The sequence below is a fragment of the Dipodomys ordii genome, unplaced genomic scaffold (genome assembly GCF_000151885.1).
Source record: "Dipodomys ordii isolate 6190 unplaced genomic scaffold, Dord_2.0 Scaffold7, whole genome shotgun sequence".
In the NCBI taxonomy this organism is placed as follows: domain Eukaryota; kingdom Metazoa; phylum Chordata; class Mammalia; order Rodentia; family Heteromyidae; genus Dipodomys; species Dipodomys ordii.
Genome location: NW_012267223.1, coordinates 22,052,968 through 22,078,221, shown reverse-complemented (window position 1 = coordinate 22,078,221; position 25,254 = coordinate 22,052,968). Strand labels below are relative to the sequence as shown.

General features: G+C 39.4%; 4 protein-coding genes across 4 annotated transcripts; all 4 read left to right on the top strand.

The window, feature by feature from the left end:
* The first annotated feature begins 3,390 nt into the window (after positions 1-3,390).
* On the top strand, positions 3,391-3,969 carry LOC106002379 (keratin-associated protein 9-3-like). The gene has a single exon (XM_013037270.1). It carries the CDS (start codon positions 3,391-3,393, stop codon positions 3,967-3,969), a length of 579 nt encoding a protein of 192 aa, XP_012892724.1.
* An 8,294-nt stretch (positions 3,970-12,263) lies between these two features.
* Positions 12,264-12,734, top strand: LOC106003023 (keratin-associated protein 9-3-like). Its single transcript, XM_013037780.1, has one exon. It carries the CDS (start codon positions 12,264-12,266, stop codon positions 12,732-12,734), a length of 471 nt encoding a protein of 156 aa, XP_012893234.1.
* Positions 12,735-19,619: 6,885 nt separating this feature from the next.
* Positions 19,620-20,180, top strand: LOC106002368 (keratin-associated protein 9-3). The gene is made up of 2 exons (XM_013037260.1): positions 19,620-19,771; positions 19,883-20,180. The coding sequence occupies exons 1-2, from the start codon at positions 19,620-19,622 to the stop codon at positions 20,178-20,180; spliced, it is 450 nt and encodes a 149-aa protein (XP_012892714.1).
* Positions 20,181-22,235: 2,055 nt separating this feature from the next.
* LOC106002357 (keratin-associated protein 9-3-like) lies at positions 22,236-22,574 on the top strand. The gene has a single exon (XM_013037251.1). It carries the CDS (start codon positions 22,236-22,238, stop codon positions 22,572-22,574), a length of 339 nt encoding a protein of 112 aa, XP_012892705.1.
* Positions 22,575-25,254: the final 2,680 nt, after the last annotated feature.

Here is a 25,254-nt window from a genome sequence, read left to right as displayed (position 1 = left end):
TATACAGTATGGCAACAAAGCTATTTCTCATTAAAGGAAGGAAGGAAGGAAGGAAAGAAGGAAGGAAGTAGGGAAGGAGGAAGGGAGGAAGGGAAGGAAGGAAAGAAGGAAGGAGGGAGGGAGGCAAGGAAGGAAGGAAGGAGGGAGGGAGAGGGAGGGAGGAAAAGAAGGAAGGAAGGAAAGAAGGGAAAATGAAAGGAAGGAAGGAAAGAAAGTTTTTTATGAAAAAGATTTGGGTGTCCAGCTGAGCACCAGTGGCTCATACCTATAATCCTAGCTATTCAGGAGGCTAAGATCTGAGGATCATGGTTCAAAATCAGCCTGGTCAGTCAAACAGAGAGGGTCTTATCTCCATGTAACCAGAAAAAAAAAAACAGAATGAAAAAAACATGCAAGAAAACAAGGCCCTGAGTTCAAGTCTCAGTGTGAGCACACAAAAAGAATAAGATTTGTGTGCTCAGAATCAGAAGGAAGGTGGCAATATGGGTAATGGAGACATTATAGGCAAAAAAGTATGGAGTGAATTCCATAAGGATTGTCCAAAGAACAGTTTATCTGGAGCACTGGATATACACATGTAGAGTCACAGATGAAGAAAATTCTGGAAATTTTGTATGATTTGCATGTTAGCAAATAAGCAGGAAGGAGCTATTAAAATTTTAGGGGCTGGAAATAGCACTAGGATGACATCTATCTGAACTCCTTGCAGAGAGAGAAGGCCTAACTCTATAGAAATAACCACCATGCAGAAACTAATGAGGAGGCTACTGCTCTGGTCTAGGTGACAGACAATAAGAGCTGAACTGAGATTATGTCCATGAAATACAGAAAACAATGAATATGACAGACATAGAAACCCAGAAGGAACATTAACCAAGTTGAATTGGGGAAACAAAAACAATTATGAATCAAGTATGGCTTATTACAGTGCTCAGAGAAAAAACAAAAAATTCTTGGTCTGCAAACTCTTGAAAAAGTTCTAATACTTTATTGTGTGCTTAAAATCACTGCTTCACAATTATTCTGCTCACCACCTCATGTTTCTATTCTAACATTAAAATATTTAAAATAAGAGCAGGAGACAAAGAGTTTCACTAATATTTATTAAGCTAGGAAAGCAGATGTATACAAAATTAAAAGAACTGGTCTAAGAAAGATAGGAATTTGATATCTAGCTCTTCTTCTAGCTTTGCAGAAAATTAGTTAAATGTAGCTATTTACAGACTCTGTAGTGTTCCAGCATGAAGGAATCAAGCTGAAGGAAAACTAGACATGGTTTATAGTATATAATCAATACACAGAACCAGAATGGTTCTATGTTTGATTCATTTTTGTGTTTAATACCTCTTACACTGACTTGTGCACTGGAGTCAGACATGACACAAAGAGGATCTTTCTTTTTATATAACCCTTTAGTACTCTGTGAATAGTTGAGTCAAACAACATGCTATTTATACTAAAAATAATTGAAAGAAGATGATTTACTAATCTTTTAACCTCCACTATTCAATGATTGCACATAACCATTTTGTGTGTGTGTGTGTGTGTGTGTGTGTGTGTGTGTGTGTGTGCGTGTTACTGGGACTTGAACTCTAGCTTTACCTTCTTGATTGGCTTTTATACTCAAGGCTTGTCTATATTCAAGATGCCATTTGAGCCATGTCTTCATTTCTAGCTTTTTGCTGGTTAACTGGAAATAAGAGTCTGGTAGACTTTTCTTTCCCGGGATGGCTTTGAACCTCCATCCTCAGCCTTCTGAGTAGCTAGGATTGCTGGCATGAACTATTAGTGCCTGGCTCTGCATATAACCGTGTTCAACACCATGCTTACAGTCATGTTTACCAGGTGACAACATACCACCTTTATTGACATGGGATCATAAAGCACATTCCAGTGTAATCTTGTCCCTATATAAACCAGTATCTCCACCTCATTTTTTTTAAAAAGCTACCTCCATGTTTCTATTCATGACTAGAAGGGAGGAATAAACATCACAAGTAGCAGCAACTTGGGGTCTGGACACCATACTTCACCTTCTGTCTTATAACCCTAAACCACATCCTTTCTTTGGGCAACTGCCCCCCATTGAAATCTATCTTAATTGCTGAACTCCATCTTAACTTTCTTGCATTAAAATTTGTAAGTGACATAAACCAAAGCATTAACTGATCATTGATTTTCTAGCCTCCCTTATAAACACTGTCAAGCTGGAAAACGTTTCCTAATTCCTTCTTTTTCTCTCATTAGTTCTTCTTTTTTATATATTAATAAGTTTTTTATTGTGAAAATAACATGTTACAGTTACATGAGCAAGGTAATGAGTACATTTCTTATCAAGCATGTCGCCTCCTCCTTTGTTTCCCCTTCCCATCCTCACCCTCCCATCTCTCCCCACCCCTCATTAGTTCTTCTTCATGGGCTCATCTGTCATGTTCTTTGATCCAGTATGATTTTATAGGACACACAGTGTAATAACATAAAATGACACCAACTCTTGCGAAATAAATACTGGCAAAGAAATGCCAAATAACCCACAGTGAGGGGTGGGAGGGATGGGGAAAGGTAAGGAAAGGGATGGCATTGATCAGGATACATTGTACTCATAAATTAGTATGTTGATGCCCCCTCTGTTTGTACAACTACTTAAAGTAATAGAAAATTAATTAAAAATAACAATCCACAGAGCAATGATCTTTTTTTAATGAAGTGATTTTTCTCTATTAACATAGAGATATGGATATGAATTTTAGTCCTCTTCTTTAATTAAATTGAAATGGATAAGATTTTTTCTATATATGCTCAAGGGGTATATAGAACAAGGAGTATATAGTCCAGGGGAGAGAGTAGGAATTGCAAAGTTCCAGTATCTGTAATTTCTATGGAAATGGAAATTATCAGTTTCTACCTGGATGGTTATAGAGACAATAATCTTACTAATCTAAAAGACATAAAGATAGTTTTACATGAAGGATAATCCTTGGTCACCAATTCTTTACTGGATCTGTAAGATACACCTCCAAGATGACATTATCTGGTGGGAGAGAGTCACCTTGTCAGGTGCCATAACCACCAACACAAGCCTGAGGCTGATGCCCCAGTGAGTGGAAATTACACCAATGCTTAAAAATGAAGCATAAACATTTCTCTAGGATGAAAACACGTGGTGAGTATTATCTGAGCAATAAGGAAAAATCATTAGAAGATGTGTTTAAAGCAACTCAGCAACAATCAGAGGGCCCAAGAAAAGTTTGTTTACAGAGTAAGATGATAAAAATGTTGTCCGACATGGACCAACTAGCTAAGGCTTATAAAAGGCCCCAGGTGGAAGAAGCAGTCATAACTCAGAAACGTCTCCTAACCACACAACTCTAAACCCAACTCCTTACCGCCATGGCCTGCTGCTCCACCAGCTTCTGTGGGTTTCCCAGCTGCTCCACCGGTGGAAACTGCGGCTCCAGCTGCTGCCAACCAAGCTGTTCCCAGTCCAGCTGCTCCAAAACAGGCTGCGGTGTTGGAGGTGGCATTGGCTGTGGCCAGACAGGTGGCTCCGGATCCCTCAGCTGCCGTACTAGGTGGTGCCGCCCAGACTGCAGCGTGGAGGGCACCAGCCTGCCTCCCTGCTGCGTGGTGAGCTGCACACCCCCCACCTGCTGCCAGCTGCACCATGCCCAGGCTTCCTGCTGCCGCCCATCCTACTGTGGACAGTCCTGCTGCCGCCCAGCCTGCTGCAAGCCCTCTTGCTCTCAAACTACCTGCTCTCAGCTTACCTCTTCTCAGACCACCTGCCCTCAGGCTACCTGCTCTCAGACCACCTGCCCTCAGCCTACCTGCCCTCAGCCTACCTGCTCTCAGACCACCTGCCCTCAGCCTACCTGCTCTCAGACCACCTGTGCTCAGACCACCTGCTCTGAACCTACCTCCTCTCAGCCCACCTGTTCTCAGCCCACCTGCTCCGAACCCACCTGTTGAAATCCTCCTTCTGATGGGAATTTCGAGATGACCCTTACAAACCAATGATTCAAATCCCAAAAGTCTTTTGGACTCCAATATCCACAAGCCAGCTTGCAACCTTTTGTTACACGGCTCCATAATCTCCCAGGAGGCAAATCCACACATTTGTAGTGGGAGATCAAAAGACATCTGAATATCAAGGGAAGTCCTACAGTGCGAAAGTAGTTGTATAACATTTTGTGGTAGATATTATTTGAATAATCTCCACAGGTTATTGGTACATGAATTTAATAAAAAATTCATTTCATCCCTTCAAAGATGAGTTCATTATTAGAAACTTCTTTTCTTTGAGCTACATTGGTGATATTGGGATACTAAGATGTTTCAAAAATCTCAGTATGGCACTATGGTTCTTCTAGGTCCTTTTAATAAAAGTCATTAAAAGTGGGTTTTCCTTATTTTACCATCAAGTGACTCAATATTCTACAGACAAAATATGTGATTAAAAAGAAAAATCACAACAATAGTTGTGACCCTCATTTGTCTCAGTTATCCTCATTTGTCTCAGTGTTCCAGAAGGTGAATTTATTTTGTTTTGTTTTTTGTTGGTCATGGAGCTTGACCTCTGGGCCTGGGTGCTGTCCCTCAGTTCTTCAGCTCAAGGAGACCGCTCTACCACTTGAGCCACAATGCCACTTCCAGTTTTCTGAGTTGGTTTATTGGAGATAAGAGTTTCACAGATTTTCCTTCTCCGGGCTGGCTTTGAACCATGATCCTCAGATGTCAGCCTCCTGAGTAGCTAGGATTACAGGCGTGAGTCACCAGCACCAGGCCAGAAGGTGAATTTTATTTAAAAACTTTAAAAAGCAAGTATTTATCATTTGGCCACTTGTAAGTTAAATCCACCCAGTCATTCATATATGACTCTCTGCACAATTTTTCATCCATCAAAGGTATACAAAATTATAATACAAAACAAGAAAGTCCATAAAAATAGGATCATGATTGTAACAGAAGACATAAAGGCATCCTGATTTTTAGTCCTGGCTTTGTAACTAATAATCCATGACTTCTCGAGCAAGTTCTTCCACTTGGTAACTATTCCTAATCTGAAAACCAACCTGTATTACTTATGATGTTCTTTTTGAGTTTAGGCAAGTAGATCACTTCCTTTAATAATAATATAAAAAGTGAGAAATGACAACAAATCCCAGCAGATATCCAAAGGGCAAAATCATTCAATGGTCAAATAATCTTTTTTTTATTTTTTCAATTTTTATTTATTTTTTATTGTTATTGTAAAGGATCACAAGCCAGAGAGGTTACAGTTCCTAGGTCAGGTAATGAGTATATTTCTTTTTGAACAGTGTCACCCCTTCCCATCCTCCCATCTCTCCCATCCTCCCCATCATAAGTTGTATGTCATTTCAACATAGTTTATAGTATCACTGCTACATTTGTTCACTTTTTATCCCACCATTTCTGTGTTCCCTCTCTTATCCTCTCCCAAACAGATAAACTTACAGACAAGACAAAAGGTACAGACAACAAAAGTAGCAACAAAGGAGAAAAGAATAAAAAGATATTAACAAAACCCACAGGTTTCATGGTTTCCCTCATTTTTTGTAACTAGAATGTGCCTGTAAATCTACAAGTAAACAAACTGGTAAAAGACAAACAAATACACTTGGATACGATAAATTAAGTGGGATTCTAGGCATTCACACAGTGAGACCAAAGGAGTATATTCTCAGGAGAGGATCACAAAGGCTCAGTAGCTACATGTATATGATCATATAAAATTATATTTACTGAAACAAACCCCATGAAATGAAAATGAGAAGTAACATCTTTTTTCTTTTCTTATTTGTTTTTTGGCAGTCATGGGGCTTGAACTCTGGGGGTTGGGCATCATCTCTGTGCTCTTCAGCTCAAGGCTTGAGTTCTACCACTTGAGCCACGAAGTAATTTCTTATACCCTTTAACTATGTTATTTTTTTCTGAGAAAAGAATCCAGCTGTTTCTAGTCATTGTAGCCCATGACAATTATAAGCACTACTCAGCATATATAGCATGCCTACACATCATTGTTTCTTTTCCACACTTGGAGTGGGAGGAGGGAATAGAGTACATCAAAGGCTAACAATGAGCATAAGTTTCCCTAAGCATGAAATGAGTGTCCTAGTGATGTTTCTTCATTGTGAAGCAAGTAGATAATGACATAGCACAAACAGTGTGGATTCACTAAAAATACTATCGTGGTCATGATTCATGGCTAGGTGAGAAACTTTATCCAAACCCTTTACCCAGTATCATTTTTCTCAAATTTATAACTCATTCAGAACTTCCTTATGTCATCTGGAACTAAATCAAATATTCAGGTCCCATAAAGTCTGGAATATCCCAGATCATAATTTAGCATTTCTCACTTTAAAAAGCCCTCTGGGGAAAGGTCCATTTTAATGGCAATATAATTTCATACCACATTCTATATGTCCGTGAAACAATCTAAGACATTACTGAGTAAAACGTAGAATTTTATTGTGAAGAGGAAGCAGTCCTTCTTTCCAACAGGAGGTAGTAGATGCAACTGCTTGAAAAGATCAAAGTATATAATCCATCAAAAAAGTCAAATAATACTATAGGCTTTATTGGCAACTTGAAGGTTTATCAATCACGCTAAGGGGCTGACATGTTCTGTAATAAAGAAACCTCTGAACTCATTTCTTCCAAACTGATTTATCCAGAAAATCCTCTGTTCTTAAAAACCTCTAACAACAATGTCCCTAAACCCTATACTTAGGAAAATGATGAAAGAGATTATCACTTGATATTTTTATAATACTCATTCAATCCTGTCATTCATTGAGAAGTAGAATACAAATGCTCATTAGAGAGATGAGTTTAAATGACTATATTGGCCACACATTCCAGTCCTATTCTTTTTTTAAATAAGTTTTTTTATTGTGAAAATACCGTATAGATGGGTTATAATTACATGAGCAAGGTAATGAGTACATGAGTACATTTCTTATCAAGCATTATTGCCTCCTCCTTTGTTTTTCCCCTACCATCCCTTCCCTCCCATCTCCACGACTATACCCTCCCCTTTTCCCTCCCCCCCCAAGTTGTAAAGTTTCTTTTTCAACATAGCATCTTGTACATCTCACTGTTGTAATGGGTCAACCTGGATCCCTATTTAAACAATTTGTTTTTTCCCTTTCCCTTCCTCTCCCCAAATTATACCAACATCAAATACAGTGAAAATGGGTTATACTGTGGGGGAGGGATATACACAGCAACAAAAAAAAATCACCTTATAAATACATTAGAAATACTATCAAGAAAGAAAAAACCACTTGTGTCCTGATCTTGAGGTTCATTTTGCCTAACATCATCTTATCTGATCTTTTCTGCTTGTCTCAGACATATACTAGTTATTGAAAATAAGGGAAACCATGGGACCTATGTTTCTTTGGGCCTGGCTTATTCACTTAATATAATTTTTTCCAAGTCTTTCCATTTCCTAACAAATGGGGCAATGTCATTCTTTCTGATGGAGGCATTCCATCGTGTATATACCACATTTTCTTGATCCATTCATCTACTGAGGGGCATCTGGGTAAAAACAACACTGATATAACACCTCACCCCAGTTAGAATGGCTATAATCAAGAACTCTAATAACAACAGATGCTGGAGGGAATGTGGACAGAAGGGAAGCCTACTGCATTGTTGGTTGGAGTATAAACTTTTTCAACCACTTTGGAAAGTAGTATGGAGATTCCTCAAAAGACTCCATATAGAGCTCCCCTATGACCCAGCAATCCCACTTTTGGGCATTTACCAAATGATCACAAAGAAGACCATACTAAAGCTACCAACACAACTATGTTTATTGCAACATTATTTTCATTCCTCTCCTTATCTCCAGAAAGAATTGTGAAATAAAGAAAGAACTGAAAGACATATTATTCCATTCCACAGCCCACAGTATAATATCAAAAAGTAAGCGATAGATTATGGGTTAGCAGGGTGTGGGAAGTGATTACTTAGAAGTTAGTGGGTATTCTTTGGGGATTACTGAAAGTTTTGAAACTAGTCAAGCACTGGTGGCTCACACCTGTAATCCTAGCTACTTAGGAGGCAGAGATCTGAGGGTTGTGATTTGAAGCCAGCTCAGGCAGGAAAGTCCATAAGAGTTTTATCTCCAATTAACTGGCAAAAAGCCAGAAGTGCAGCTATAGCTCAAGTGGTAGAATGCCTGCCTTGAGTACAAAAACTAAGTGTGAGTGCTCAGGCCCTGAGTTCAAGCTCAAGGACTGGCACCAAAAAATTAAAAAGTTTTGAAACTAGAGAGTTTCATTAAGAATATACTCAATAACATCTTAAAATGACTTTATATTTGAAAGTGACTATCCAATGTTAGGTGTATTTTGCCTCATTTTTAAAAAAAAAATTAAAGGAGTACGATCTCTACTGACACAACTTCATTAGAATTAGAAAAAGCTATACCCATTCCAGGAGCTGGTAGCTCACACCTGTAATCCTAGCTACTCAGGAGGCTGAGATCTGAGGATCAAGGTTTAAAGCTGGCTCTGGCAGAAAAGTGAGATTTTTTTTTTATCTACAATTAACCACTCAAAAACTGGAAGTGACATTGTGGCTCAAAGTGGTAGAGTGTTAGCTTGAGCAAAAGAGCTCAGGGATAGCACCCAAGGCCAGAGTTCAAGACCCACAACTGACCAAAAAAAAGTATATCCTTTGGGTTGGACAGACATGGGGCACACAGTTTGTTTGCCTATAGTAATTTGGTGTGAAGAACAATGTACTGAGTAACCAAAGCTCCACATCAGGACACAAAGTATACTCTGTACTCAACATCCCTAGAAGATTGTCCACTCTCCATTCCTCTCCTATATGGACCTCTGGTCTCCCTTCAGGATTAAAGGGCTTAGGGCTGATGCACCTTTTACTTAGAGGAACTGAAAGGAGTGAGGATGCTGGGATGTAGTACTTGCCTAGCAAGTGCAGCATCCTGGGTTTTATGCCCAGTACCAACACTGAAGACAACAACAACAAAAATACAGTTGAAAGCAGTGAGGATGACATTGGGCAAATGGAAGAAGACTGTGTGACTTGGATTAAGATAGAAAGTTAGAGGTGAGAGGAGGTCCTTGAAGGTTATCTGTTATCTAATCTCCATCGCTAAGGTGGGAGTCCTGCCCAGGAGCATGATTGTCCCAGGGAGAAAGGGATGCTATGTGTAGTCATTTGGCTGATGAAACAAAGACATCCGATCTCATAAATAGCTAAGTAAGGGAGATACAACTAGAATAGATTTGATTTCGGTACCCTTTGTCTTGTATATAAGTCTATCTGATTTGGGGAGGGGAAGGGGAAACACAGAAACAGTGGGACAAAAGGTGAACCAATTCCACAGTGATACTCACTAGACACTATGCTGGAAATGAACTATATAACTTTGGGGGAAGGGGAGACAAGAAGAGAAAAACTGGGAGAGAATGAGGGACAGGACTGTCCAAAAGGAAATGTTCTCATTACCTGACTTATGTAACTGGAACCTCTCTGCACATTACCTTTACAATATTTTTTTAAAAAAACAAGTAAAATAGAAATGAAAGATTGAGAAAACCACCCAAAACTGAAACCCTGATGGTACAAAAAAGACTCAAAACATTAGTCTGTCAGTATGTCTGTCTCTCTCTTAGACATGGCTCAAATGTTCAAAAGTAACATACAAACACATCTCTTCTTATGCTACTGAAAGCATTTGGGCCACTTAACATAAATGAAGAATTAAAACTAAAGAGAACAAATACAGTAATGTCTCTTAACTTTTTTTTCATTTTCCTTTGTTTTTATAGCTATTAAGGAACTAAACAAAGGTTTTACAAGTGTACAAGTCAGGTTATGGGTACAGTGCTTCTTTGACAGTGGGTCTCTTAAAGGTTTAAATGTACTGGCATTTTCCCCCTTGAGACTACAGATAGGAAACCCAGTATTATACACAATAGAAAATTTATACAGAGAAATATCATGAATGTTTATGTCTTCTGATTCTATTTCCATGGAAACCAATCAAGACTAAAAAAAATTGTTAAAGGAGAAGAGATTTGGGGGTCAAGTATATTTCTTGATTTATTTGACCAAAGGAAAGGAAGGTTTGGGTTAGTCTTGATTCTAGAGTACAGAAGAATTTTCAAAGGGACAAATATATTCTTAACAAGTAACACAAGGGCAACTAAAGGTCAGAATAGCTACATGGTGTACTCAAAGAGATGTTGAAAACAGTGGCATGGCAGAAAAGCCTGGATGGAGCCCCAATACACAGCTCTACTGTCTACAATGCTCATATCAATACTGTATTCCACTCCTCAATTTTTTGAACCGTTGTAAGGGGAGATAAGTCTTTCCAGTATTAAATATTCTCCTGAATTTAGATAAGGATTCAATAGTTCCCAAGATCGTGATCATGATAAATGCACATTTTAAACATGCAGGTTAGAAAACTGGTTAATCAAAGAATTTGTGATTAGCTTTGCTTAAAAAGAAGCAGTACAAACCCAGGCTCACACCTGTAATCCAAGCCACCCAGGAGGCTCAGATTTGAGAATTAAGGTTCAAAGTCGGCCCAGACAGGAAAGTCTGTGAGATATTTCCCCAATTGACCACACACACACAAAAGTCAGAAGTGGGATTATAGTTCAAGTGGTAGGATGCCAGCCTCAGAGGAAAAACAAAAACCTATGGATGGTGCCTAATCCCTGAGTTTGAGCCCCAGTACAAGCACAAAATATAACAATTTTTTTAATAAAGGAAGACAAAGAACCAAGTCTTCTAATACAAATTTGATGTGGGCCTTACAAACTCTTGGGAAGAGTTCTGATCTAAACTTAAAGTTGTCATTTCTGAAGAAGCAATCTAAGTACTGTATACTAGATCAAAGGCCCTGGAAACATTTGAACTCTATTGCTCTGTATAATCCACAATCCCTGGTGGTTGTGGCTCACCTTCGCTGCACTAACACAATCTTCACTTCCACCTTTGTCAGTCACTCTATTCAAATTGTATGAACGTCAAATTGTATAAACTTCTGGTTCAACAGGCCTCATCTCTTAACATCTACAATAACTCAACATGCTGAAGGTATAACACACACAGAATGTTACACACTCTAGAAATAAGGAGACTGAATATGTCTTTTGTACATCTAAGAGCATTTAAATTTTAAGTTTACATTTTATTACTTTCTGTAATAAAAAAAAGACACAGTCACAAGACTGGTAGATTCAGATTTTGTCTTTAGCATTTAATTCATGAAGCATATTTTAATGATTTTTAAAAAAATAAATAAAATCTCTAGAAAGTATCTAATAATTAGAGTTATTGCTTACCTTATCTCTACTCTTTACTATGAAAATAAAAGTCTATAAGAAATTGGGATATTTATATATGGCTTCTTTCCTTTGATTTTCCTTGGAAACTACTCACACCAGGAAAAAATAAGAGAAGAGACCATAGTGGCTAGTTAGAGGATTTCATCCAGTGTCAGATTGTAGTAGAGTTTCAGCTTTCAGATTCACTGCCAAATCCTGGACAACTTCATTAAATCTGTGGCTCAATTTCCTCCACCAGATTATGAAAATGTCAGTGGTTCCCCCTCATAGAGTTGCTCTGAAAAATTAAATATTGGTGCTTACAAGGTATTCAGAACTGTACTGATTATGGTACATAATAAGTACCCCCAAAGTGGTAGTAATGACAACACATTCACGTTTCCCAGATGCAAAGAATTTCTCTCTCTTTTCTGGTCAGCTGAATCTAGCCTTCCTTACTTCATAGTCAAAGCAAAGATGAGAAGGAAAAGAAGGAGCTTCACAAGACCAGGGAGCCCAATTGCAAGAGTCAATAGTGAGCAATACTGACATTCCTTAAGCAGGAGAGTATAACTCAATTATCTGGGGGATAATGGGAAAATTACAACAAATAAGGGGAATCAGAGTTATGATCTCAGTTTACACTTATGACTATTTCACCACAGTTAAGAACTCTAATTGGAGACCAAATAAAATCAGCTTTTAAAGGCTTTCAGAAGGTTGAACAAGTAACTTAAGAGTAGCTCAATTATTATTCAGAGACAAATTATACAAACACAAACAAGGAAGAAACACTGAGAATGAGGAAAATAGGAGCCAGCCAAGGATTATAAAAGGCCCGATCCAGCAGTCACCATCCAAACTCAAAAAATTTCTTCAGGCAACCCAACCATCAGACCAACTCCTGACACCATGGCCTGCTGCGCTACCAGCTTCTGTGGGTTTCCCAGCTGCTCCACCAGTGGCAACTGTGGCTCTAGCTGCTGCCAGCCAAGCTGCTGCCAGCCCAGCTGCTCCCAGTCCAGCTGCTGCCAGCCCAGCTGCTCCCAGTCCAGCTGCTGCCAGCCAAGCTGCTGCCAGTCTAGCTGCTGCCAGCCAAGCTGCTGTGGAACCAGCTGTGGTATTGGAGGTGGCATCAGCTGTGGCCAGGAGGGAGGCTCTGGAGCCATGAGCTGCCGCGTCAGATGGTGCCGCCCAGACTGCCGCGTGGAGGGCACCTGCCTGCCACCCTGCTGCGTGGTGAGCTCCACACCCCCCACCTGCTGCCAGCTGCACCATGCCCAGGCCTCCTGCTGCCGCCCATCCTACTGTGGACAGTCCTGCTGCCGCCCAGCCTGCTGCTGCCACTGCTGTCAGCCCTCCTGCTGTGAGCCCACATGTTAAAAGCCACAAGATGCTGATTCCTAACCTTGAAGTTTCTTTTATCTGAGAACTTTTATCGGTGCAAGAACAAGTCATTGGGCATCTAAGAACTATTTTTCCAACATTGAAAAGATAATGATCACTTCTCTAAAGATGCAAAAGTGAACAGAAAATGAGAAAAACAATTTGCATAGAGATTGACCCTCAACAAATATCCCACCCCATTCTCTCCGAAGGCATCTCTTCTTCTAAGACATTTTCCTCTCCGTCTTCCACTGTCTTACCAATTGTATTCCTTATGAAAGAAGAATAATGTATCAGGTCTAATAAATCCTATCAATTGTGGCAGCAAAAATCTCTTCTGCTTTTCATTGAATATGTTCACAATAGAGGTTCCATATAACCTTTCACATGAAAGATTTCCTTTTGTTGTTTCATTCTCTGTTCTTATCACACTGGGTTAGGAAATATGAGGAGGTCCAATAGAAGTTAATCTCCATGAAAAATATAGAACAGCCAATTACCTAGGACCACAGAAATGGTACAGGCTCTACCTCTGCCTCACTCAGTGCTTCTATAACCAAACAGGTAAAGAAGCCAGGATCTCTGGATCTAGAACCTAAATATGACATGGTTTTCCATCAGTTTGTAGGATATTATTTCAGGCAAGCTTCAGACTGTAGGAATTATAAGTCATGCTCCAAGTAGCTTATGCCTTATAATCCTAGCTACTCAGGAAGTTAAAATCTGGGGATCATGGCTCAAAGCCAGCTGAGGCAGAGAAGTCTATGAGACTCTATGTCCAATTCACTACCAAAAAGCCAGAAGTGGAGCTGTGGCTCAACTGGTAGAAAATCAGCTTTGAGAAAAATAGCTAAGGGACAGTACTTGGGCCCTGAGTTTAAACTTCAATACTGGTATAAAGAAAACACACACACACACACACACACACACACACACACACACACACACATACTTCCATTTACATGGCAGATATAGATCAAGAGACATATAGAGACAGAAAACCTTCAAAGAAACATATTCAATTAGATGGAGATTTTTTTCCAAAATTTTTTCCAAAATCTTCTCTAGTTTCTAAATAAGAAGTGGGAATAGTAAAAGGGTTTACTCAGCATTTAGGATTAACATGTCACTTACTAGAAATACACACATATTTACTCTCATATGTAGATTTTAGATCCAAAATACAATATCCTATATAAACACAAAAAAGCCTATGTTTATATACACGATCTAGTTGATAACCATATGGAGAGGAACTTCATGCAGTAAACCTTTCAAACAATTAACAGACAGTTTAACACAATGAATACCAAGGAGGGGGTAGCCAAGAAGGAGGAGTGGATAAGTGAAAAATGGAATAGGAGACAGCTACAACCATAATACTGAATGTACATGTGTGATAAAGGAAGTAAGAAACGTGAATTGAGTTTGGGAAAGGAAGCAGATGGGTGGGGGAGGATCATGGAAGGGTTGATTGTCAAGAAGCCGTGGACATTTACATGAACATGTTCAATTGTAGCCTCCTTGGTTCAACCTTTGGAAATTCAGAAATAGTAAACTATATAAATAACATTAAAATGTTTAAATATAATACACCTATTCACCAAATCTATACACATTTTAATATTAGTATCAGGAAATGCTTCATAAATTTGGGTATTTTTCAACAAAGATAAGGGTTAATTCATTCTACATTGGATTTAGCACTGGAAGGTAGTGACGCTATATTTTATATAAAAGATATTATGTGGCTAAAAGCATAACATTTTACCAGGTGCTGGTGGCTCACACCTGTAATCCTAGCTACTCAAGAGGCTAAGATCTGCAGATCACAGTTCAAAGCCAGCCTGGGCAGGAAAGTGCCTGAGATTCTTATCTCCAATTAACCAGCAGAAAACCAGAAGTCATGCTGTGGCTCAAGTGATAGAGCACTAGCCTTGAGCAAAAGTGCTCAGATTAAAGAAAGTTCCCAGGCCATGACTGTCAAATCTCTCTCTCTCTCTCTGTCTCTCTCTTTCTCTGTCTATAGATATGTATATATACATAACACTTTATATATTCAAAGATTTGTGAACATCAGAATGTTAGAAAGCATAATTAAAAGGTAATGTGTAAGCAAAATATTGATTTCCCTGAAACATCACAAAGAGATCAGATCTAATTCAGAAAACACCTTTGAGTGTCAGAACAGAAATGGAGACACATCCCATTGTCCTCTTGACTCCAACTACTAACCACTTGCAGAAATCCAACTTCTTCTTGGTGGTGGCAGGGGAGGGCATGGAGGAGAAGAAAATTACACATGAATGTTTAAGATGCAATTTCAGCTTTTCATCATTATTGTGCACTACTAATAATTCGATCACTCTTTTATCCCATGAGCATTTACTGAGAATCCTCAAGCAAGATGATACAGAAGCATTATGTAGGATACTAACATGACTGACCTGCTAGATTTATTATATAATTTATATCCAGAAAGTATATCCTTGCATTTTACAAGTGAGTAAAGCAATATTTGGAAAGATTAAATCCTTTTTCTTCCCACTCCCCATTTAGAATGATGTTGACTGTAGCTTTGTCATACATCTCTGTTGTAATGTTTAGGAACTTCTAGTCCTAATTTCTTGAGAGCTTTGAACATTAATTTGTCAAAGTCTTTTCTGCATCGATTGAAAGAATCATGGGATTTCAGTCATTTGATGCTATTTCTGTGCTGCAATATATTGATTGATTTGTCTATGTTGAATAATCTTTTTATTCTTGAAATGAAACTGACTTGTTTGTGGCATATGATCTTCATTAATGTATTGAATTCAATTACTATTTCATTGAAAATTTTTGTGTATATGTCCACCAAAGAAATTGGAATATAATTTTTCCCATTCTATCTTTGTCTAGTTTTGATATCAGAATACCGTTTTCATATCATTTGGCTTCATGGAATCAGTTTGACGTCATTCCTTCTCTTCCTTGAGGCACATGGGTATGAGCTCTCCTTTAAAGGTCTGGTAGAATTTGTCAGTGAATCCATCAGGTCCTGTGCTCGGCTAGGCTCATTACCCTTTATTAATGTCTCATTCCTTGTTATAGACCATTTAATTGGTTTATATCTTCTTGGTTCCATTTTGGTACCTTCACTGCAGCTAGAAATCTATCCATTTCGTCTACATTTTCCACTTAATTAGAATATATTTGCAAGGAACTTCCTAACTATCCTCTTTTTTGGTTAGGTTGACTAGTTGCTTATCAAGCGTATCTTTTCAAAGGGAGAACTTTGTGTTTCGTTGAGTACTAGTATTGTTTTCAAATCTCCATTTCATTCATTTCTACCCTAACCTTTGTAATTTTTTCCACCTTCTTATTATTGTTTTTCTAGGATCTTGAGGTACACGTTAGGCTGTTTACTTGAGAACTGTCTTTTTTTAAATATTTGTGCTCATAGCCATATACTATCTTCTTAGGGTCTGGGTTACAGTGTTTTAATTTTCATTCAATCATGGGAATTTGTATTTTACTCCTTATTTCTTTTATCACTCAATGGTCATTCGACAATATATTTTTTAAAGTTTTATTTTCTTGTAAAAATTCTGTACAGAGGGATCACATTTACATCAGTGTGGTAATGAGTACAAGTGTCCATGTGCTTGGATATTTTTCTGTAGTTTCCTTTACTGCTGAGTTCTAGATTTATTATATTATAGTCTGATAGGAGTTATTTCAGTTATCTTATATTTTTCTAAAATTTGTTTTATGTCATAAAACATGATCTATTTTGGAGAAAGTCCTATGGGCTGCTGTGAATATGTATTATTCAACTGGTGGGTGACATATTCTGTATATAGCTCTTTAATCTATTTGACCTATAGTGTCAATTAATTGATTGATTGATCATTAATTGTGTGTGTGTGTGTGTGTATGACCTTTCTACTGATGAGAATAGGCTATTTAAGTCTCATTGTGCCAGGGTCTGTCTGTACTTGCAAGTCCAGTAGTGTTGGGGTGATTTGTGTGTGTCAATGTTTGGTGTGTACATGGTGCAAATTGTTATCTCCTCAATGAATTATTCCTTTTGGCTCTTCTAACTAATTTTGGTTTGAAGTCTATTTTATCAGCTCTAAATATAATTACTCCTGGCCACTTTTAAGGTGCGTATGCTTGGAAAACCTTTTTACATTCTTTCACTGTAAGTCAATGTTTGCCTTTGTCAGTTAGATGTATTTCTTGTAGGCAAACATGATCAGGTCTTGCTTGCCAAGAGATCATGAACAGTGAATATCAAACATTATGCAGTTTTTTTTTTACTTTTTGTTATTTTGCTCATGCATTCATCTATGGGGATTTGTTCTTTTCTACATTTTCCTGCTTGCATTTATCATCTGTAAGTATGATTCTTTAAGTATCTTCCACAGTGGTGATTTAATAGCCATACACTATTTTAAGTTTTTGATTATCAAGCAAGGTTTCATTTATCCTTCAGTTTTGAAGGACACCTTTGTTAAGTACTTTAATCTAAGTTGACAGGTATTTTCTTTCAGCCCCTTGGAAGTGTCATTCCACACCCTCGTTGCTTTTAGAATTTATGTTTGCTTGATTTTTAAATCTCCTCTTATTCTGATAGGTTTACCTTTATATAAAACTAATTTTTTAGGTGGGGCACTGGTGGCTCTCATCTGAAATCCTAGCTATTCAGAAGGCTGAGATCTGAGGATCATGGTTCAAAGCCTGCCTGGAAAAGAAAGTTTGTGAGATTCATCTCCAATTAAGCACCAAAAGAGCCAGAAGTATCTCAAGTGGTAGAGCACTAGCATTGAATACAAAAGCTCGAGGACAGCACTTAGACTTGGGTTCAAGCTCCAAGACTGGCACCAAAAAAAGAGATTTTTTAAATGAGAAACAGTCCTACTATGTACCTCAGGCTGCTCTTTGACCTCACAGTCTTACTGTTAGGTTTTTAAAAAGAGGTAGCCGAGTAAGAACAGCACCAGCATGAACGTGGTATTCAAGTAAGGGGTAGGTTTATTCAGTAGACCTGCTGGGACCAGGCAAGGTTGGCACTCCACACGGCTGGGAAAGGCCTGGGAAAGAGAGCTGAGAAAGAGAGAGGAAAGAGAGAGAAAAGAGCTAGAAAAGAGCAGCGAGAGAGCTAGGTAGCAGAGAGAGCTAGAATAGAGCAGTGAGAGAGGAGAGAGAGAGAGAAGAGAGAGAGCAGGGAGAGCTATAAAACAACAGAGAGAGAGAGAGAGAGAGAGAACTAGAAAAGAGCAGCAAGAGAGCGTCTGGGCCTGTGCTAGGCCTTAATCTAGGGTATGGGCGGAGAAAGGTGTGGCCACATCAAATTCAGATGTGACCTCAGCGGATGCAGATGTGACCTCTTCCAGGTGTGCCAGTTGCCCAGGTAATGCAGGTACTGGGTGGAGACTTTGCTGTGAGGAGGGTGGAGTCTGCTAGCCATCCAAGAGCAGACCTTACACTTAAAATCTCAGCTTTTCAATCCTCAGATTTTATGTGTGTGCTACTATGCCTGCTAGCTCAAAAGAATGAAAAGGCCATTTAAAAACAATTGTATACCAGAGTTATAGTTACATAGGTCAGACAATTAATGTATTTCTTTTTGTACAATGTCACCCCTCTATAGAACACCTTTGTAATAACAATAAAAATTTAAATAACTTAAGTTTTGTTACAGGTATTTTAATCACAGTTTCTAAATTTTAATATAGATTAAATCAAAATGTTCTTGTAATATAAGATAAACTATTGGGGCTGGGAAGGTGGCTCAGTGGTAGAGTGCTTGCCTTGCATGCATGAGGCCCTGGGTTCAATTCCTCAGCACCACATAAGCAGAAAAAAAAAAGCTGGAAGTGGCATTGTGGCTCAAGTGGTAGAACGCTAGCCTTGAGCAGAAGAGCTGAGGTACAGTGCCCAGGCCCAGAGTTCAGGCCCCACGACTGTACCCAAAATAAAAAAATAAAAATAAAATAAAATAAATAAAAGAAGATAGACTATGTGCTTATGCTCATTTATATTTGCAGAAGTAGGAAGAAAGGAATAAAAAAATGTATCTGATATTATCTTTGGAGCCCTGGTTGGGGAAAGGATATGTGTGCATGCACCCTTTTAGGAAAGAAGACTCTTTCTTTAGATGACTGTACTGTTTGACTTGTCACAATGCGCAACCATGACTAGCTTATGCTTTTTAACTTATTCTAGACAAAAAACAATTTACAGGAAAAAAAGACATTAAGGACTTTGATTGAGAATATATGTTCACTGGTAATTAAGGCAAGAATAATACTCATAACTCTTAAGATCCTGTAACTTGCAAACACTGATCACAGGAAGATAGATGTTCTCTGTTACTGAATCAAGTGATAACAATGTTTGAAGGATGCTAAGATTAGTCTTTCCCAGTCTGAACAAATTGCCTCTGAAATCACGACCTTAGGTGACCAGTTTGGAAGACAATGTTCAGTTTTGATAAAATGTTTCTAAAGGTCATTGAAGGTCAGATAATGACACAGTCAACCAGGGCAAGATTAGGCCTAAGTCTAGCCCATCACATGACTTACATAAAGAGACGCTCCTGCGCCTGGCTTCCATATTCACCTTCGCTTAGCCCAAAGAAGGAAGAACCATAATGAGATTTAATTGAACATTAACAAAAACAAACCATTGGATGCTACTTATAATTTTCTTGACAACTCATGTATAAGCCAATCAAAGACTGCCTTTGCAATTGGCATCAAGGAAAGATGCTAAATGTTAGGTAAACAAGCAGCTCTGGGGAAATATATAAAAGGCCATGTGTGGAAGGTAGAGTCAAAACCCAGAAACTTCTCTCTCCAGAACACAAGTCGTCTGAACCTGACTCTTGACACCATGGCCTGCTGTGCTACCAGCTTCTGTGGGTTTCCCAGCTGCTCCACCAGTGGCAACTGTGGCTCTAGCTGCTGTCAGCCAAGCTGCTGCCAGTCCAGCTGCTGCCAGCCCAGCTGCTGCCAGCCAAGCTGCTGCCAGTCCAGCTGCTGCCAGCCAAGCTGCTGCCAGCCCAGCTGCTGCCAGCCCAGCTGCTCCCAGTCCAGCTGCTGCCAGCCAAGCTGCTCCCAGTCCAGCTGCTGCCAGCCAAGCTGCTGTGGAACCAGCTGTGGTATTGGAGGTGGCATTAGCTGTGGCCAGGAGGGAGGCTCTGGAGCCATGAGCTGCCGCGTCAGATGGTGCCGCCCAGACTGCCGCGTGGAGGGCACCTGCCTGCCTCCCTGCTGCGTGGTGAGCTCCACACCCCCCACCTGCTGCCAGCTGCACCATGCCCAGGCTTCCTGCTGCCGCCCATCCTACTGTGGACAGTCCTGCTGCCGCCCAGCCTGCTGCTGCCACTGCTGCCAGCCCACCTGCTGTGAGCCCACCTGCTGTGAGCCCACCTGCTGCCAGCCCTCCTGTTAAGGGCCTGACTCCCTCTGGGTGACTTAGGAATGAAAGAGGAAGCACAGCAAAACAGCACTGATCTCTGAAGAAGTGCTTCATTTGATGGTTGCTAAGTATGAGGATGTTGCTAAGGTGCTTAGAAATGATAAAACTCTTCATCAAGACCCTGAAAACAAGCATCAATCAGCATTCCCTGGAGAGCGTCTTCTACCTTGAGTAGAGCATCTGGAAGAGACTGTTAGTTTTCCTGACATTTCGGCTTCTTTTCCTATCTCTTGCTTCCTCACTTCTTCAGACCTGCTTTCTACTTGATTATTCCTTCTGTTACTTTCAAATAAAATATCTTGATGTGCAAAGCAAGCAGAGTTATGTCCTTCTTGTAGCACTAAGCTGTATGCCTGCAGCTGAAATTCAAGAGTGGATTTGCATTGTGATAAGGCCTGATTCCATCTGCTAATTAAATAATCTTCATAGCTACTCATATCATGAATAATCTTCATAGTTATTTAGATGCATATGGGCACATTAGGGTTAGGTATTGATTAATATAGACACTTTTAGCTGAAATATTCAAGCTAATCATTGCTACAGATTCCCACATAAAACAAGATCATGCCAGCTTCTAAGTATGTTTCTGCCATCTGTATTCTCTTCCCATTTAATATACTATAATGCTCCTTCTTCATTCATACCCACCAAAAAGAATCTACACTATCTTCTACTAAATGTATACATCAGTAGCTACCAATACTAATTCCAAGGACATTTAGGTTCAATTCTTGTGTCTTGGTCTGTGTCCTTCTTCCCACTGACCCCCAAATTTCTCTTCTCTCTAAGCTTTAGCTCTCATTATTCCACATCTATTCTCATGATCACATCATACCAACACAGCAATATCATGGATCTGTACTTTGCAGCCCAACTGAAACAAACAAACCAAAAAAGGACTTCTCTGAAGATGTTAACACAAATCTAGAACAAACCTAAGTTGCTCTTACTATTTACTTTTTGATTATTAAGCATTTGACCAGGAAACACAAAATGCAGATATACAAAATACATTAAGACATGAGTACAGGAAAAACTAGCCAAAAACATTTTTTAAACTTATTGACAAGTGCCCAGCACTTTAATGGATGGTGGTGATGGATCATACACAAGCGGATGCATTTCAGAAAAAGATTTATAGCAATGCATTCTTCAAAATGTTGGAACTCCTATGTCTTTCTTCCTAAGCATTCATTCAGTGATCCAATTCAGACAACAATAACTCAACATTATTCCCCAGTCTCATTTTTACTTCAGATAGCAAGTCTCTTTCATGAGAGATATTACATCTTGTAAGTTCTATTTACTTCTTTATGAGTGGTCCAATCCTACCTATTCAATGAACATTTATTGAATTCGACTCAATGAATAGTTCTTAAGATTCTTCCAGAAGCTAACCCTTCTTCGATACTAAACTCATCTGAGTCACAAGAAAAGATTTTTGGTCTGGACTATAACTCATATTTACCTATTTCAAATGGATAAAAATCAAAGGAGCTGTACTGGGAATTGGATAGGATGTCAGAGTCAGTGAGTTGGAGGCTTTAATTACACATTAGCAAAGGTGCTCTCTGAGTCCCTAGCTGTTTTACATTCAATGGAATTCGGTTTTCAGATAGAAAAAAATACTTAAAAACAGCACAATTACCCTTAGCTTTAGAGGTTTGGATAGATGGTCAGTAGGAATGACTACTATTCAAAATGAGGGTGTTGACTTGATGTAAACTCAGAGGACTCTTTGAACTCAGGAAACCACAAGCCTTCTAATGAGCAAAAAAGTCTCAGTGACCTTGTAAAACAAAGTAATTTTCATCATGTGACACAAGTCTTCCAATGGAAGCCAATCTGAGGTCCACTGAGAGGCAAATTTAAGCTAAAAAAAGAAAAGCCAAGCAAAATATGTTAAGAATTTTTACAAACAGCAGCTGGTTTGGAGATATAAAAGGCCCCACATGGAAGTCACCTCCAAAACTCAGAAACCTCTCCAAGTAGTTCACCTCTCAACTCAACCCCTCACAACCAACCATGGCCTGTTGTGCTACCAGCTTCTGTGGATTCCCCAGCTGCTCCATCGGCGGGAACCTTGGCTCCAGTTTCTGCCAGCCAAGCTGCTGCCAGACTGGCATTGGAGGTGGTATTGGAGGTGGCATCAGCTCTGGAGCCATGAGCTACCGCATCAGGTGGTGCCGCCCAGACTGCCGTGTGGAGGGCACCAGCCTGCCTCCCTGCTGCGTGGTGGGCTCCACACCCCCCACCTGCTGCCAGCTGCACCATGCCCAGGCTTCCTGCTGCCGCCCATCCTACTGTGGACAGTCCTGCTGCCGCCCAGCCTGCTGCTGCCACTGCTGCCAGCCTATCTGCTAAGAGCCAGGTTGCTGGTGCCTAATGTCCCAGGACACTGGATCTTGGAAGTGTCCACTTCCTTGGCCACCTTGGGCCAGTAACTAGTTCCTCTTTCTATCTTATTTCCTATTCTGGGGCTTAGTATTATATGAGCATCACCACTCTACCTGATTCCATTCTAGACGTAATACGCTGACCCTCACCTATGGCTTGGAAATTCTAAGAACCTCCCTCTTTGTCATCAAATGGCCTCGGGTATACTTTTTCTGACACTGTCTTGTGGGATTGAAAATTGACATGTTTGGGGGTCTCCATGACCGTATGTGCATCCTGCTTTGTGATCTATTTTTATCTTCCATTTTCCTAAAAAGTCAAATTCTCCAACATCAAAGGCCCCAGAAGGTAGCCAAGTGACGTTCCTCAGATGTCATCGGAGAATCACAACATGCCTGTTGACTAGTTCAATTGTATCTGTGGTGTCTTCTGATGTTTCTTAATAAAGTTTATATACTGAGCAAAGAAATCAAAGGCTGTGTTTCTATTTATACATCGAATGGCTTCAATGCTTATAATTCAAGAACATCTACTCAAAATAATTCATATTTTCCTTTTTCTCTCTCTTGCTTTTTTTTAAAATTAGCTTGTATCAATTGTACAAAGGGGTTTCATTATGGCATTCGCATACGTGCACATGGTGTGCTTCAATAAAATTCACCCTCATGATTACTCTTTCTTTGTCCCCTGTTTGCTTCTTTTCTAAAGAGACTGAAGTATGCATTTATGTACTCAGTGGTCAAAGTAAATGAGCTATCAACCTGTGAACCCCATGGAGAGGAGCTTATAGGGATATCGAGAAGGGTCAGAAGCCAGGCTGAAAATACTACACACCATGATTCCAGCTGTGTGACATTCTGCAAAAAAAGGAAAACTATGGAGACAAGAAAAGAAGTCATGCTTGTGTTCCACACTGAAATAGAAGCTTGAAAGAAAAGATAATTATGAAAATAGAGAGACAAAGGACTGGTAAACAAAACCTAAATACATATCCTCTAAGGTCCTGAGACATGCTTCCTATTTAAATAAAAGGAATATACATCAGTGGTGTTTCCACATCTTCTTCATCTTAACTCTTCTCACTTAAAACACATATCCCATGAGGACTGGAAGAGACACTGACCCTGACATGCGTGACCAGCCAAATGAACGCATGCTACCAGTGGCTACTTGTAAATCTCAAGCTCATATTCATTGAGCTCTTCTAAATTTGAACCCTAGAATTTTCTTTACTATTACATGATAAAGTAGAGTGTAGGAAGCTTTTGAATACCAACTCCTTACACATGATACCTAAAAAGATTAGAGGTGTATCAACAGTCTAATGACAGGGAGGAAACACGTATATTTCCTATTCAAAAGCAACAGTGGGAAGCTGGGTGTTGGTTCACACGTGTAATCCTAGCTACTCAGGAGGCTGAGATCTGAGGATCGCAGAAGACAGCCCAGGCATATGTAAGTAAGACATCGCCAGATATACTGGCAGGTAAGGCTCAAGATGAAATGGCAGCTTGTACTGCAACTGGTAGCTGTCTTTACTGCCTTCCCTTTGCTCTTGTTCCTTCTTTAAAAAAAAACATCCAGGGCCAGTGGAATAGAGCCCAAAAATGAACCCATAGACCTATAGCCACCTGATCTTCAATAATGAAACAAAAAAAATAGAATGGAAGAATGACAGCCTCTTTAGTAAATGGTGCTGACAAAATTGGTTAAACACCTGTAGAAAACTAAAATACATCCTTACATATCATTCTGCACTAGAATCAAAGATCTTGATGGATCAAAGGGATCAAAGACCTTGAAGTCAAAGCAGACACCCTGAAAACATTACAGGAAGGAATAGGAGAAATTATAGGGCTCCTTGGCACAGGCCTTAATTTTTCTTAATAAAGACCCAGAAACATAACAAATCAAAGAAAAGTTGGACAAATGGGATTGCATGAAACTGCAGAGCTTCTGCATGGCAAAGGACATAGCTAGCAAGATCAATAGAAAGCCCATGGATTGGGAGATCTTCACTAGCCATACAACAGACAAGGGCCTCATATCTAAATTATACTTAGAACTCAAAAAAGTAAATCCCCCAAAAACAAATCCTCAAAGAAACAACTGGCCCATTAAAAAGTGGGCTAAAGACTTATAGAGAGACTTCTCTGAAGAGGAAATAAGAATGGCCAATAGACACATGAAGAAATGCTCAACTTCTCTAGCCATAAAAGAAATGCAAATCAAAACATTGAGATTCCACCTCACCCCAGATAGAATGACTATCATCAAGAAATCTCGTAACAACAGATGCTGGAGGGGATGTGGACAGAAGGGAACGCTACTGCATTGTTGGTGGGAGTGTAAACTTAATTCAACCACTCTGGAAAGCAGTATAGAAGTTCCTCAAAAGACTCCACATAGAGCTCCCCTATGACTCAGCAATCCCACTTCTGGGCATTACCCAAACGATCACAAACAAGGCCATATGAAAGCTACCAGCCCAACTGTGTTTATCACAGCATTATTCACCATAGCTAAGATATGGAACCAACCCAGATGCCCCTCAGTAGATAAATGGATCAAGAAAATGTGATAACTATATATACACATATATATGTATATATGTGTATATATATATATATATATATATATATATATA

Bases quoted from the DNA above. Each gene is read 5' to 3' on its own strand.
- LOC106002379 (XM_013037270.1), top strand. From the start codon at position 3,391: ATGGCCTGCTGCTCCACCAGCTTCTGTGGGTTTCCCAGCTGCTCCACC.
- LOC106002368 (XM_013037260.1), top strand. From the start codon at position 19,620: ATGGCCTGCTGTGCTACCAGCTTCTGTGGGTTTCCCAGCTGCTCCACC. The intron at 19,772-19,882 runs GCCAAGCTGCTG...CTGTGGAACCAG, and splicing joins TGCCAGTCCAGCTGCTGCCA to CTGTGGTATTGGAGGTGGCA.
- LOC106002357 (XM_013037251.1), top strand. From the start codon at position 22,236: ATGGCCTGTTGTGCTACCAGCTTCTGTGGATTCCCCAGCTGCTCCATC.
- LOC106003023 (XM_013037780.1), top strand. From the start codon at position 12,264: ATGGCCTGCTGCGCTACCAGCTTCTGTGGGTTTCCCAGCTGCTCCACC.